This window comes from Dicentrarchus labrax, unplaced genomic scaffold (assembly GCF_905237075.1).
Source record: "Dicentrarchus labrax unplaced genomic scaffold, dlabrax2021, whole genome shotgun sequence".
In the NCBI taxonomy this organism is placed as follows: domain Eukaryota; kingdom Metazoa; phylum Chordata; class Actinopteri; family Moronidae; genus Dicentrarchus; species Dicentrarchus labrax.
Window position 1 is genome coordinate 4,857,690 of NW_026136705.1, and position 15,657 is coordinate 4,873,346.

At 36.4% G+C, this 15,657-nt stretch overlaps 1 protein-coding gene across 1 annotated transcript; it reads left to right on the forward strand.

Moving 5' to 3' along the window:
- The first annotated feature begins 370 nt into the window (after positions 1-370).
- On the forward strand, positions 371-15,329 carry LOC127364351 (Fc receptor-like protein 5). Its single transcript, XM_051401805.1, has 16 exons — positions 371-450; positions 695-727; positions 6,079-6,348; positions 6,986-7,258; positions 8,011-8,280; positions 8,919-9,191; positions 9,956-10,225; positions 10,918-11,223; positions 12,024-12,290; positions 12,878-13,120; positions 13,406-13,510; positions 13,651-13,666; positions 13,759-13,856; positions 13,994-14,044; positions 14,327-14,389; positions 14,734-15,329. Exons 1-16 carry the CDS (start codon positions 414-416, stop codon positions 14,826-14,828), a joined length of 2,670 nt encoding a protein of 889 aa, XP_051257765.1. The 5' UTR covers positions 371-413; the 3' UTR covers positions 14,829-15,329.
- The last annotated feature ends 328 nt before the right edge of the window (positions 15,330-15,657 follow it).

The window sequence follows — 15,657 nt, forward strand, 5'->3', positions numbered from 1 at the left end:
TTAATTTGGTCAGAGAAACTGTGTTTTTGTGTGTGTTTAAATGTACTATCGAGAGCATAAGACATACACACAGACATACAGAATGGACTACACAAAGCTACACATTGTAATCGTGCAAATGTGCATGTGATTAAATATATCTTTATATATATAACTTTGTTTTAGGGACCAGGAAGAAACCTTTGCACAACAGAGACGTAAATATATATTTTTAGAGGGCAGGAAGTATAAAGTCTAAACATAAATAAATATTTTGCAGTCAAAGCCATTGCAGTTGTTGTTGGTTTTATTCAGTAGGAGGAGGTGAAGAAAAATTTTGCTCTCTCTGCTGAATTATTATTATTATGGCAAAGTAGAAACATTCCCCTCAGAAGCAGAGCAGCAGAGCGACAGTGTCGGTGCTGGATGTGAAGATGGGGCACACTTTGCTCTGTGTGCTGGGGTTATTCTGTGAGTACATCAGTGACTTTCTGATTTCTCTTGTTTTTTTTTTATCAACATGTTCATTTTGCTTATTTTATTTTATATATTTTATTTTGAGTGTTAAAGTGTTGTGTCTTTAGTAACTCACAGAATATTGTCACAAAAAAGTCTGATACTGTTGATTGACTGAACAACAGTTGCCACTCGTGAAACTCCAGCTGGATTTTAAATGTCTTCTATTACTGTCTGATGAATTTAATCTTTATTTTAGTGCTGAACACACTCCTCTGCGGACATGCTGAAGGTGACTAAACATTTCTTTTTTTAAAATATATATTCACTCATTATTTATCTTTTATTTATCACTCTTGATCACTCCACTTTTCGTGCCCCAGGTTTGCATCATTTTACTCCACATATCAAATTATGAAATGACTAGACTAATGCCATAGTAGTTTTGTATGCATATTTATTTCGGGAGATCTGATGCTGTAGTGACCCTCAAGTCAAACTGTATACTCTAGGTGGGCGGTCGAGGCAGACGACCACCCACCGAGAGCCGAGGGGTCTGTCCTAGGTTTCTGCCTCCTAACAGGCAGTTTTTCCTTGCAGCCGTCGCCAAGTGCTTGCTCATCGTGATACTGTTGGGTCTCTGTAAATAATGTTATAAGGAGTTCGGTCTAGACCTGCTCTATTTAAAAAGTGTCCTCAGATAACTTCTGTTATGAATTGGCGCTAGGCAAATAAAATTGAATTGAATTGAATTGAATTGAATTATATTTACTGAAGAATCTGTTACCTTTTTATTTTCACACATTCATCTGATCATATAAACAGGACAGAACAATTTATATTATTAATGAATATTATGAGATTGCTGAGGATATGTGGAAGAGGTAAACAGGTGATACAGTCAGTTACAAAGGTCTGTCACACTCACTCACACCAAGTTTAGCAGCAACAATGATATCATCATCCTGTTTGACACTTGGCTTATATGGTATATAAACTCAATATTATTTTTAGGTTCTGAACAGTTTTTCTCGGAAAGCATGTGGCATGAAGCTCAGTAGACATTTATAACCTGAACTTATGTTTAAATCGCCAACTATCACAGAAGGAAAATAATATGCACATAAGAAGTGCGACAGTGTGCACTGTAAAATTATCCTCTATGTATTGTTACAGCCTGGCTCATCAACAAAAACGGAAGACATGTGGGTAAACTAAATAATAAAGAATTTATTACAACAAAATAATCAAATACAAACACATGGATGGGAGGAATCTGTAGAGTCAATAGTGGGGGGAGTGGATGATCCATACAGTTCATAATCACATGTACTGTATAAAGGCTGTGCTGTTAAAACAATGAAAAGAAAGCCAAAGACACAACGCAAAGGTGTATAGGGTGAGGAGAAAGGGCGCTTCCAGACTTTTGTGACTGGAGTGGCACAAGTGGGGCACTGATTTATGTCTCATCTTTCGAGTCATTTCCTCTTTTAATTTTTGTTCGATTATTTTTTATGGTCCGCATTTTTAGATCACAAGCAAACAACTGGCATGCTTTTTTTCCCCAAAACTGCATGGGATTAGAATAAAGTGGGTATGTCTGCAAAGGTGGGTACCCACAAAACCAATTTTAATTCAGATATCTTGAGGTCAGAGGTCAAGGGATCGCTTTGAACATTGCAGTTTTCCCATTGCCAAAATGTTGCCTAACTTTGGAGCATTATTTAGCAGCCTTCCCGAGCTTTTCCAGCTTTAAAAGGTATGTTGTCAGATGGAGTATATGTTCATTTGATTGAGATTAATAAAGCTCTCTACCTTTGTTACAGGTGATGATGTAATCCTTCAATTGCCTGCATTTACTTTGTTTAAAGGAGACTTGGTGACTTTGAGCTGTAAGCGTCGTAGTACTCCAAAAAATGAGATGAAAACTACATTTTTCAAAGATGGATCACCTCTTCAAATGGACAGAGAATATTACTCTCACAACATAGGAGAAATAACCATTTATCCAGTGTCAGTTTCAGATAGGGGCACTTACAAGTGTCAGTTTGATGATGGGGCAGAATCTGAATCGAGACAAATGAAAGTGGAAGGTAAGTTGCTGTCAATCTGTGATTAAATATATATATATATTGTTGTTTAAGATTCTGTACCAGAATGCAAAAAATAGGTCACAAAATAATGTAAGATCAAACTGAGCGGCATTTCACTGTCTTCAGTCGGGAAAGAAAATGCTAGTATTCATCACTCAAAAAACCAATAAGCAAGGTAGGGGTCCGTGTATGGTCCGTGTATGTTTTGGTCATTGAATTTTCCTTTCAGAAACGGGTATTAAAAAACAGAAAACGAGTGGTTATTTGATTTTCGTTTTAAAATACAAAAATTAAAATTGAAATACAAGGCGTTTTTCTTTTTCATGGTCAGAAAGGGATGAGCGAAATTTAAAAAATGATTCGATTTTCATTTTCTATTTCATATAACAAAAAATAAAATCACTAGAAAACAGAAACGGAAAAAAGGCCTGTTGTTTCATATTCTGAGACCGGATGTTGTCATTTACAGGACGGTGCTGTGGAGAAGAAACAGTAGACTAGTAGACTGCGGTCAATCCAGCCGTGAGTCCGATCTCCGTGGTCAAATCAGCCGCACTTAAATTTAGAGTGTACAAGTATTCTCAGCATTATGGTAAATGCGGAGAAACAGCGTATTTACTTCCGGTTTTCAAAATAAAGGTATTTAGAGCCGTAAATTAAAATATGTTACATTAAAGTGTTGTGTGCCCCTGATGAATAAAAAAAAACTTTATATCAAGTATCTTTACTGCACCAGTGTGGAGAAATGCCAAAATAAAAGTCTCATATTTATGCCTCCAGAGATTGCATATTTGACCATATTTGAGGTACTGTAAAAACATATTGCTCAGTGTTTCCTGGCTACTGATGGTGTATTTGACTTTTACACATATGAGAGTACAAACATACTTAATATCAAGCATTTTTACTGTACCAATTTGGAGAAATTCAACAATAAAAGTCCATATGTGTACCTCCAAGTGGTATTTTCATATATTTGAGCTACTGTAAAAACACTTTGCTCAATAATTCCTGGCTATATTGGTATATTTGACTTCTACACATCTAAGACTACAAGTATACTTAATATCAAGCATTTTTACTGTACCAATTTGGAGAAATTGAAGAATAAAAGTCCCATATTTATACTTCCAGATTCCAGATTTTCTTATATTTGAGCTTACTATATATGTATTTCAATTTTAATTTTTGTATTTTAAAACGAAAATCAAATAACCACTCGTTTTCTGTTTTTTAATACCCGTTTCTGAAAGGAAAATCCAATGACCAAAATACACTTATCCCCTAGAAAGTTTGTTTTGCATTGAAACACAGTTCCGTTGTTATCTCTGCCACCCCTCAAATGTGAACATACTTTTAATGCATAAAATTACAGTACAGTAGTAGTAGTCCATTACAGTAAATTCTTTGTTTTATTGTTTCTCTAAACTAAACAGGACGTAGACGTCAGGTCACACTGACAGCAGACAGGACAATCATACCACTGGGGGCAGTGTGACACTGACATGCTCTGTGGAGGATCCTGCTGGCCTCAAATATCAATGGTTCAGACAGACGTCAGACACTTCTGGAAAAACTTCTCTTCAGACTGAAAACCTTGATGACTCACACACAGTTATCACACATGGAGGCAGATACACCTGCAGAGGATGGAGAAGGGAACCAGAAGTCCTCACACCTGAAAGTGATGCAGTCACCATTCAGGAAACTGGTGAGTTTATTAATCTGCTTAATAAATTAATAAATGATGTTAGCCCAGTAACTCTTGAAAAAAAAAGAAATTCCTATCATGGTGAGAATGGACTATTTGTTTGACCTTCTTCAGTGTGTGTACAGACACAATAGAGGAGTTGATGTTGATTCATTTATGCTGTTCAGTTTTATTGATAAATATCTGTAATCAGATAAACCACATGATAGCTGAATGCAGTATTTGTAGACTCTTGACATTAAACGCCGTTCTGCTGAATATTTTACAGTAGCTGAGATGGATTGTCTTGTTTTATTCTAGTTTTTAAACAGGATGGATGACTTCTATTATATTCTTATATATTATATTCTATATTCTCTATTGTTGTTTGCAGCTCCTTTTTTGCCACTGTGGTATCATGCTAAAGACTGTAATACACCACCATGGTAGTGTCCCATTTCACTTCAGCAGTAATAAATATGCAACGTCCGGTTACACTTTCAAAATAAAGCTTGCTTGCTGTAGGAAAAGAGTGTATCTGACAAAATCATTGTTTACATAAATACATTTTTAATGCATATCCATTACAGTAAATTCCTTGTTTTCTTGTTCCTCTAAACTAAACAGCAGATAAACGTCAGGTCACACTGACAGCAGACAGGACAATCATACCACCAGGGGGCAGTGTGACACTGACATGCTCTGTGGAGGATCCTGCTGGCCTCAAATATCAATGGTTCAGACAGACGTCAGACACTTCTGGAAAAACTTCTCTTCAGACTGAAAACCGTGATGACTCACACACAGTTATCTCAGTTGGAGGCAGATACACCTGCAGAGGATGGAGACATGAACCAACTTTCCTCACACCTGGTAGTGATCCAGTCACCATTCAGGAAACTGGTGAGTTTATTAATTCGCTCTGGAATAAAACATTCACTCTTAATGTTCTTAAACAATGCCTAAGTTGTGGAAGAAAGCCACTGTTAGAAGAAAAAGAATAAGTTTAATGAATAAATGATGTTAGCCCAGTACCTCTTACTCCTCTAAGAAAGGTTTAAAAAACAAATTATATTGTTTAACATGGTGAGAATGCATTATCCTATATTTTATTTATGTACAGACACAATAGCTTGCTTGCTTATTGCTGGAATTAGAGAATTAGATTTTAAATTTCACAATCTTTAAATCTTAAGGTTAAATAAAAATGTGCTGACTTGTTCCTTTTATTGAAACCTTTTATTGCAGTTTCACAAACCAAATCATCTTAGCCATAATGCAATAGACTTACAACAAAATATTCTTCCATATTGCTGGGGTCAAGTCTGTACTGAATGCATCATCACACTGAATGTATCACATAAGTTGGACTGTCTGTTATTCACACTAAAAATGTTTTAGCGTGAAAAAAGTTTTTATTCATTCATCTCAATACAATAACAAGAAACATTTCTCCCTCCAACTATAATGAAGTCTTTTTGCAGGCAGCTCAGTAAGAGTCGATTGTGTTTTTATAACTTTAGAGCTAACACATTGTACTGTTAAATTATAATGATTCACAGGGAAGAACAATGCAGTTGTTGTCCAAGTGATTGATAAATCACACTAAATCTGTCCTGAACTCACCAACAGGGCACCTTTTATCACCAACTAGGGCCAGGGCCCTTTTTCACCTTTCAACCAAACCAAGGCACCAGTATAACTGTTGTTCTTTAACTGTTGAGTTGTTTGTATGATTTTTTAAATGTTGATGGAAAATAGACCAACATGCATTCACATATTTAATATAAAGATTACATCAGAAAATGATTACATTGTATCTGGTTAGTTTTTAATCCTGTTTGTATTTGATGTCAACAGTTTCCAACAGGGCCAGTTTGACCCTTCAACCCAACTGGCCTCAGATATTCAGTGGTGAGACGATCACTCTAAGATGTGAGATCCAGGGAGGTGGAGACACTCAGTGGACGTATGAATGGAAACCAGACAAATTAAACATACCTCCAAGACACAGTGAATACAGGATTAACAGTGCTACTGAGTCCCACAGTGGAGAATACAGATGTAAGGGCAGAAAGGACTCATATTCCTCAACAGAGTGGAGTAATGTCATCAGATTGAATGTATCACGTAAGTTGGACTGTCTGCTATTCATACTAAAACATATTTTGTGTTAAAAAAGTATTTTTATGTTTTCATTCATCTCAATAAAAAAAAAAAACAGGAAACATTTCTCCCTCCAACTATAATGAAGTCTCTTACAGGCAGCTCAGTAAGAAATTATGTCAGAATTTGTTTTATTGTGAAAAGCAGAATAACTTTAGAGGAACCAGCATACATTGCACTGTTGAATTATAATGATTCACAGGGAAGAACAGAGCACTGTGCAGTTGTTGTCCAAGTGATTATTAATCACATTGAATCTGTGCTGAAATCATCAACAGGACACCTTTTTTTTTTTTTTACCAACTAGCTGCAGACTTCTAGTATGAGAACCATGCATCACATGATCACCATAGCTATTCTGTGTCCACTGAAAAACTGCACTAACAATACATTAACAGCTATGTGGTAACTACTGTATGGAGGAGGAGTCATATGTCACATGCAATGTCTGTAATGAGATATTATTCAAAGAGTATGATTATAAGTGTTTAGATGTCTGTTATGATGTTTTTTATATTCATGTTATGAAGTAAAAACATTTTTCTGAGGCAATTCTATGCAAGTGATTTACTTGTTTTGTTTTTTTCTCTAAACTGAACAGCGAACAAACCTAAACCCACACTGATAGCACACAATACCATCATACCAGTAGGGGGCACTGTGACACTGACCTGTTCTGTGAGGGGCTCTCCTGACTGGAAATACTACTGGTTCAAACATACATCAGACTCTTCTGAAGCTCAGCTCATAAGGGATGGTGTACCAGACAGAGTTATCAGTGTCTCACAAGGAGGTCTCTACCACTGCAGAGGAGGAAGAGGAGATCCACTTTTCTTCACAGAGAACAGCGATAAAGTCACCATTCAGGAGACTAGTGAGTTTACTTTGTGGTCCCCCAGTCACTGAATAATTTAATCAGTAATATTGGTCAAAAATATATTGTCCAAAGTATGCCTACTTCATATAAATACCCAACACCAGTTCACAGTATATAATGTTAAGCCCTGTCTGATATTCCTGTACTATCCCTATAGTATTTCTGTCTGAAAAAGTGTGGTGCCATTTAATGACTGACAATGAGAATATACTGTACAATATACTGTACTACTTAAAATACCACATTCTAGCATGGTATTTCTAATATCACTTAACAAAAAGCATCATATCACAAAATGTTTCTCTGTTGTATTTACACATTTTAGTCTGGTTGGCAATATTTGGAGAGTCAATGATGTCAAATTAACATCTTTCCTCCAATAGCTCCTTTTTTGTATCTGATATCCTAACTTGGTATTTTTTATCTCAACAGTTTCCAACAGGGCCATTTCCATATTGTCCTCAGATATTCTGTGGTGTACTACATAAAATATATCTCTTTTATACCTTCAGCAGCTGCTACTATTAACACTGCTGGGCATTTTGGTCATTATGTAGTTTATTTTTAAAAAAGTGCACCAGTATAACTGTTCTTTAACTCTTTAACTGTTGAGTTGTTTGTATTTATTTTGAAACGTTAGTGGAAAATAGACCAACATGCATTCACATATTTAATATAAAGATTACATCAGAAAATGATTACATTGTATCTGGTTAGTTTTTAATCCTGTTTGTATTTGATGTCAACAGTTTCCAACAGGGCCAGTTTGACCCTTCAACCCAACTGGCCTCAGATATTCAGTGGTGAGACGATCACTCTAAGATGTGAGATCCAGGGAGGTGGAGACACTCAGTGGACGTATGAATGGAAACCAGACAAATTAAACATACCTCCAACACATAGTGAATACAGGATTAACAGTGCTACTGAGTCCCACAGTGGAGAATACAGGTGTAAGGGCAGAAAGGACTCATATTCCTCAACAGAGTGGAGTAATGTCATCAGATTGAATGTATCACGTAAGTTGGACTGTCTGCTATTCATACTAAAACATATTTAGTGTTAAAAAAGTATTTTTATGTTTTCATTCATCTCAATAAAAAAAAAAACAGGAAACATTTCTCCCTCCAACTATAATGAAGTCTCTTACAGGCAGCTCAGTAAGAAATTATGTCAGAATTTGTTTTATTGTGAAAAGCAGAATAACTTTAGAGGAACCAGCATACATTGCACTGTTGAATTATAATGATTCACAGGGAAGAACAGAGCACTGTGCAGTTGTTGTCCAAGTGATTATTAATCACATTGAATCTGTGCTGAAATCATCAACAGGACACCTTTTTTTTTTTTTTTTACCAACTAGCTGCAGACTTCTAGTATGAGAACCATGCATCACATGATCACCATAGCTATTCTGTGTCCACTGAAAAACTGCACTAACAATACATTAACAGCTATGTGGTAACTACTGTATGGAGGAGGAGTCATATGTCACATGCAATGTCTGTAATGAGATATTATTCAAAGAGTATGATTATAAGTGTTTAGATGTCTGTTATGATGTTTTTTATATTCATGTTATGAAGTAAAAACATTTTTCTGAGGCAATTCTATGCAAGTGATTTACTTGTTTTGTTTTTTTCTCTAAACTGAACAGCGAACAAACCTAAACCCACACTGATAGCACACAATACCATCATACCAGTAGGGGGCACTGTGACACTGACCTGTTCTGTGTGGGGCTCTGCTGACTGGAAATACTACTGGTTCAAACCTACATCAGACTCTTCTGAAGCTCAGCCCATAAGGGATGTTGTACCAGACAGAGTTATCAGTGTCTCACAAGGAGGTCTCTACCACTGCAGAGGAGGAAGAGGAGATCCATTGTTCTTCACAGAGAACAGCGATAAAGTCACCATTCAGGAGACTAGTGAGTTTACTTTGTGGTCCCCCAGTCACTGAATAATTTAATCAGTAATATTGGTCAAAAATATATTGTCCAAAGTATGCCTACTTCATATAAATACCCAACACCAGTTCACAGTATATAATGTTAAGCCCTGTCTGATATTCCTGTACTATCCCTATAGTATTTCTGTCTGAAAAAGTGTGGTTCCATTTAATGACTGACAATGAGAATATACTGTACAATATACTGTACTACTGAAAATACCACATTCTAGCATGGTATTTCTAATATCACTTAACAAAAAGCATCATATCACAAAATGTTTCTCTGTTGTATTTACACATTTTAGTCTGGTTGGCAATATTTGGAGAGTCAATGATGTCAAATTAACGTCTTTCCTCCAATAGCTCCTTTTTTGTATCTGATACCCTAACTTGGTATTTTTTTATCTCAACAATTTCCAACAGGGCCATTTCCACCTTTCAACCAAACTGTCCTCAGATATTCTGTGGTGTACTACATAAAATATATCTCTTTTATCCCTTCAGCAGCTGCTACTAATAACACTGCTGGGCATTTTGGTCATTATGTAGTTTATTTTTAAAAAAGTGCACCAGTATAACTGTTCTTTAACTCTTTAACTGTTGAGTTGTTTGTATTTATTTTGAAACGTTAGTGGAAAATAGACCAACATGCATTCACATATTTAATATAAAGATTGCATCAGAAAATAATTACATTGTATCTGGTTAGTTTTTAATCCTGTTTGTATTTGATGTCAACAGTTTCCAACAGGGCCAGTTTCACCCTTCAACCCAACTGGCCTCAGATATTCAGTGGTGAGACGATCACTCTAAGATGTGAGATCCAGGGAGGTGGAGACACTCAGTGGACATATGAATGGAAACCAGACAAATTAAACATACCTCCAACACATAGTGAATACAGGATTAACAGTGCTACTGAGTCCCACAGTGGAAGATACAGGTGTAAGGGTAGAAAGGACTCATATTCCTCAACAGAGTGGAGTAATGTCATCAGATTGAATGTATCACGTAAGTTGGACTGTCTGTTATTCATACTGAAAATGTCATGGTCAGGTATAGAAATGTAAGTGTAGAAATAAACAGGAATGAATAAACAATATTCAAGTACCTTATAGGGTGGAATAATGGTGCAGTTTAACACTGTTCCCCCACAGGAAGAAGGTTCAGGGTGTGAAGCTAACTTTTGGACAATTGGTTGAGTTAACTCACAGGTTAGTTTAGATTAATCACCTCATTGGCTAATGTACATTGCCTGTAGGTGTTAGTGTGAATGGTTGTCTGTATGTGTTAACACTTGATAGATTGATAACCTGTACAGTGTGTAACCTTGCTCTTATTCAGTGTGAACTTGGACAGGATCAAGCTCCCTGTGACCCTGCAAAGGATAGATCACTGAGTAATAGATAGCATGTATTTTACAGTTGTATAAAAGAATGAAAAGCCACAATGAAAATGTTCAGCTTGGCTCTTCAAACCTCAAACACAGGTTTCTGCCTTCTCAAATGTAGTTTTCAGTGGTGGAGCAGCAAAGTGATATGCAACAGTAGAGATACAGACCAGAAACACAGCAACAGAGCTCCTTTGACAGAATTAAACAATGTGTATAAATTATGGTGTGAAACTGTGTATAAAGTAAATTCAATGTTAATATTAACAATATCATTCATAAATTGTTATTCTGAAAATCCCTTTTCCAACAGATAAACCTCAGCCTGTCCTCACTTTGTCTCCATTATGGCTGAGTCCTGGAGACTCTGTAACTCTGAACTGTGAGGTTGAACATCCATCTGCAGGATGGAGGTTCTACTGGTATAAGGCTGTTCCTGATCTATCATCCAACTACTACTACAGCTCTGAGCTGCTACCTGACAGCAGCAATGGGACTGAACAGGATTCCTACATCGTACATGGACAGACACACACAGCAGGATATAAGTGCAGAGCTGGAAGAGGAGATCCAGTGTATTACACTCAGGACAGTAAACCCAAGTTCGTCTGGTCTGGAGGTCAGTTTGTTTCTGTCTGTCCTCTCAAGAAGCAGATGTTATGTCATCTATTTTCTGTCTGTGACCAACATACAGTATCCTGAAAAGTAACACATATGTTAACAAATAATTGGCTGTGTACATTCATGACCCAGAATGGAAGAAATTAATTGATTGCTGTGACTTTATAATATTTCCAGCTTTCCACCTTACTGGGTGATGTTACATACTGGACTGGGCAGAATTTTCTTGTTTCCTTCTGTCCTCACACTTTATCATGAAAAAAAACAAAAAGAGAGATATGAGATTTTTACTGAAACTGAACTCGCCTCTGCAATGAGTACTTTGGATACTTTAACTTATCTTCCTGCTTATACCTATTCTTACTTGCACAGGCAGGACATGGTTTGTTAGACAATATGTGGTAAGTGGTCAGGTAGGCGTACACACAGATAAAACAGGTCAGCAGGCAGGTTAATGTACAAGGCAAACAAACAGCTCCCCATCAGAGACAACTCCAACCAATAAGAAAAAAAGACTGAGTGTGTATGGAGACAATGCAGCACATTATAGTATGAAATAATCACCATCTGTGTTGTTGAAAGATTACGAGTAAAAGTAGAACATTTATCATTTTATATGTAATCAAATGGTAGTACGCTTTCAAAAAAAATCATGGAAATCATAGTTTGACCAAAGTCACTGCACTGTGTTGCAATGTTTGCACTAATCCTCAACAATAAAAAAGCAATGAATATTTACATTATTAATCTTAAAAACACTGTGCTCTGTTTGATCCATTATTACATGTTGTTTTTCAGATTTTCATCCATCAGCGTCTCTCACAGTGAGTCCTGACAGAGTGCAACACTTCACCTCTGACTCTGTCTTAGTGAGCTGTGAGGGAAACTCTGCTGAGTGGAAAGTGATGAGATTTCCTGAGAACAGATACTGGTCACACTGCTCCTCCTGGGGGACAATGACTGGATCCACATGCAACATATACAGTAACCAGCAGAGTAATGCAGTGTACTGGTGTGAGTCTGGATCAGGAGAGTTCAGCAACGCTGTCTATATCACTATACACAGTATGGTTTCCTTACATTTTCTATTTCTTTTAGAAACTATTTCAGATATCCCATTATGTTCTTCAACATATATTAGGTTGGTACCATTACCCATTTCATTTCTTTACCTCCCACCTGGATTATTGCCACGGAGTCCTGTCTGGGGTACCCAGCAAAGCCCTGGACAGGCTCCAGTATGTGCAGAACTCAGGGTCTTCACCCATGCTAATGCCGAGCAGCACATCACCCCCACCCTCACCCTCACCCTCATCCACCTCTACTGGCTCCCAGGGAAGTCCTGCATCTCATACAAAATCCTCCCCCTCACCTATAAATCTCTTCCTATCCTTGGTCCATAGTACCAACCTCCTTCACCTCTATATGTCCTGCCCCATATCCACTGTGTGGATCTGGGGCCCACAAACAATTGTACCCACAAACAATGCAATAGATTGACTTTTCATCTATGACTACAGTCAAACCACACGTTTTTCTTAGGCAAACCAACCACTCCCTCAAATAATATGTGTGATACATTCTCCACTTATTTTGAAGTTTTCCAACCAGCTTATCTGACTGAAACCTCATATTCTTTGACTGTTTTACAGAAACAGATATTATCCTGGTGAGCCCTGTCCATCCTGTGACTGAGGGAGATTCTGTTAGTCTGAGCTGCAGATTGAGAAGACAAACATTTAAGTCCAATGTGTTTTTCTATCTAAATGAGAAACTGATTCAAAATGATACCAGAAGGGAGCTGAATATCTCTGCAGTGTCAAAGTCAGATGAGGGTTTCTACAAGTGTCAATACTCACAACAAGTGTCAGCCCAGAGTTGGATGTCAGTTAATGGTGAGTATGATTAAACATTTTCTGCATTTTCTTTCATGTAAACTGTGTTTCTGTCTGAGAAAGAAACTTATTGGCAAATACTAGTTACTAATACTAGTTTCAGATTATTTCTGACTTGTTGCATTAGGTATAAATGACTGGGACTGAAAGTCTGCATCAGTGGTTGTGAGAGTCATGATTTTTGTGGCTTGATGTGACATGACTAACTTTATTAAAACAGTTTGTATATTCAGTTTTAGAAAAGTGCTGTATAAGTTTATTAACAGTTTTTATTTATTATTATAGCAGTGTCTACGCCTTCATTTCCTGTACCGTTGATTGTTGGGCTGGTTTGTGGAATCGTACTCATTATTCTTCTGCTCCTGTTGTATCGCTACAGACTGTCTAAGAGTGAGAACATTTACCTTTCTATGCTTTAATTATTAAAATACATGGACATATTCTGATCTCATGACATAGACTAAAACATACTTACAATACACAATCATGTAACAACTAATGTTTTTTTTCTTTTTCTTTTTTTTTGACAGGTTCATGCTGTATCAGGTTGGTTGAACACTCTCTTCTCTCATTTTGAACATAACAACAATACATTACATGTCCTTGTTTAAATGTGTTGTATTTGCTTCATGTTGTAGGTCAAACCAGTCTGAGAGCATCAATCAGGACTCTAACACAGATCATGTGGTCTACCAGAATACAGCTGAATGTAATGCCTACTCCGACCTTTTCCATGGTTAGCATTTAAACAAATCTTGATTGTGTGTATGTACCTTTGAAGACACATTTTTAAAAAATCTGAGGATGTTTTGTTATTATCATTCAATTGAATTGATCAAGATGACTTTTGGCTTGATTTTTACTGCCTTGTAGGTGGTGTTTCTCTCTATGAAACAATCAGAAGCCCAAAAGAAGATGAAAATGGTACAGTATGATGTTGTTTCTTTTGGAGCAGATATAAATGCTACAATAGGATGATTCTAGGTAACTATAAATGATGGATTGACAAATGATTAATCTAAGTAAGTCCCAAAATCTTTGATTGAGAAAAACATTCTTAAGTGTAATCTTACCTAAGTAAGTACTGTGTTTAATGCAGAATGTAGAATTACATGCAATAGCTGGGGTTCTTTTGTAGGCCAGAAGTGCATAAATAAAGTACATGCGATTATCCTATATTAGCTTACATTTGATCCTTCTGAACAGGGATGAATGAGGAACCAGAAGAGAGCCCTGTTTATGCAAATGTGACAATGGGATCAGCTACAGGTACAGGCAAATACAACAGACTCAATTTAAATATAATACTATATAATAGAGTGCTGCAGGAATAAGCCCTAAAACCAAGTTTTCTGCATGGGTTTTTGGTTAGATGCCAAAAATAAGTTATGTGGTTAACGCAAGCTAAAGTGATTCCCATGTTTTGTACATAAAATACGTAAGGAAATACTTGAAATATCTGATGTGTCTTTAAAATGTTGACAAGTGACTAAATTAGACCACAAAGTTTGACGGTGAAAATAAATGTCAGTACACTGAACACAGACTGTTCTAACTCAACTTGTACATTTTAGTTATAAGATGTTATGCTTTTTTTGTTTGTTTGTTTTTAGGGTTATGTTTGGGGCAGCTGAAGCGTGGGGAGAGAGAGAAGATGACATGCAACAAAGGGCAACGAGTCAGAATCGAACTCAGGCCGCTGCAGTAAGGAGAGCTTATTTTCTCCAAAAAATCCCATTGGCTTTTTGTCGAAGGAACCAGGGTGACGCTAACTTCCCCGCAGCACAACAGTTGTTTTGTGGCTTTTAGGTAATCTTTGTGCAGCTGTGCTATCCAAATATCAGACAGTGTTTTGTAATCTAATAGCAGATCATTTAAAAGAAATACATCATGCAGCTTTAATATTCTGTTCTACTTGGTGAAAAGTACTTTAACTGTTCCCATCTCGTGTTTATGTCCAGAATTTCTTTTTATTTCAAAAATTTTCTTAGAACCTCAGTACCTTTACAGGGTTATAGTACAGCCTTAAAGTCAGCATTCCTTTTAAATTCTTGATTGAAAATCTTTACATGTTTATAGCATTCAGTGTATTACGTGTGACAATCTCTTATCGAACCACACATCCTATTACATATGCAAGTTTCTTTCTGTCTTTTTAAAAATGGTTTGATATACTGTACTGTATGTAGTTTAGTTTCAGTTAAGTATGTGTTTTTTTATTTTTTTTTTAAGTTTATCATCATTAAATACATCAATAAACTTGTAAGCTGTCAGCAGTGTTTCTAATTGCTATTTCTTTGAATTTTAAAAAAGATTTTGGATATGAATCCTGAACATAGCTATCTTTATGACGAGTCTAGTTGTACTGATGACATGTTCTATACTTTGATTTAATATGAATTAAATATATCAAATATATTTGCATATGTTTTACTATGTGTCTATTGTTGTACTATATGTCTAAGATTATGGAATAGTTATGAAATTAGTTTTTACTAAACTGGCACCAGAAGTAGATGCATTCAAAATCCCAGTCT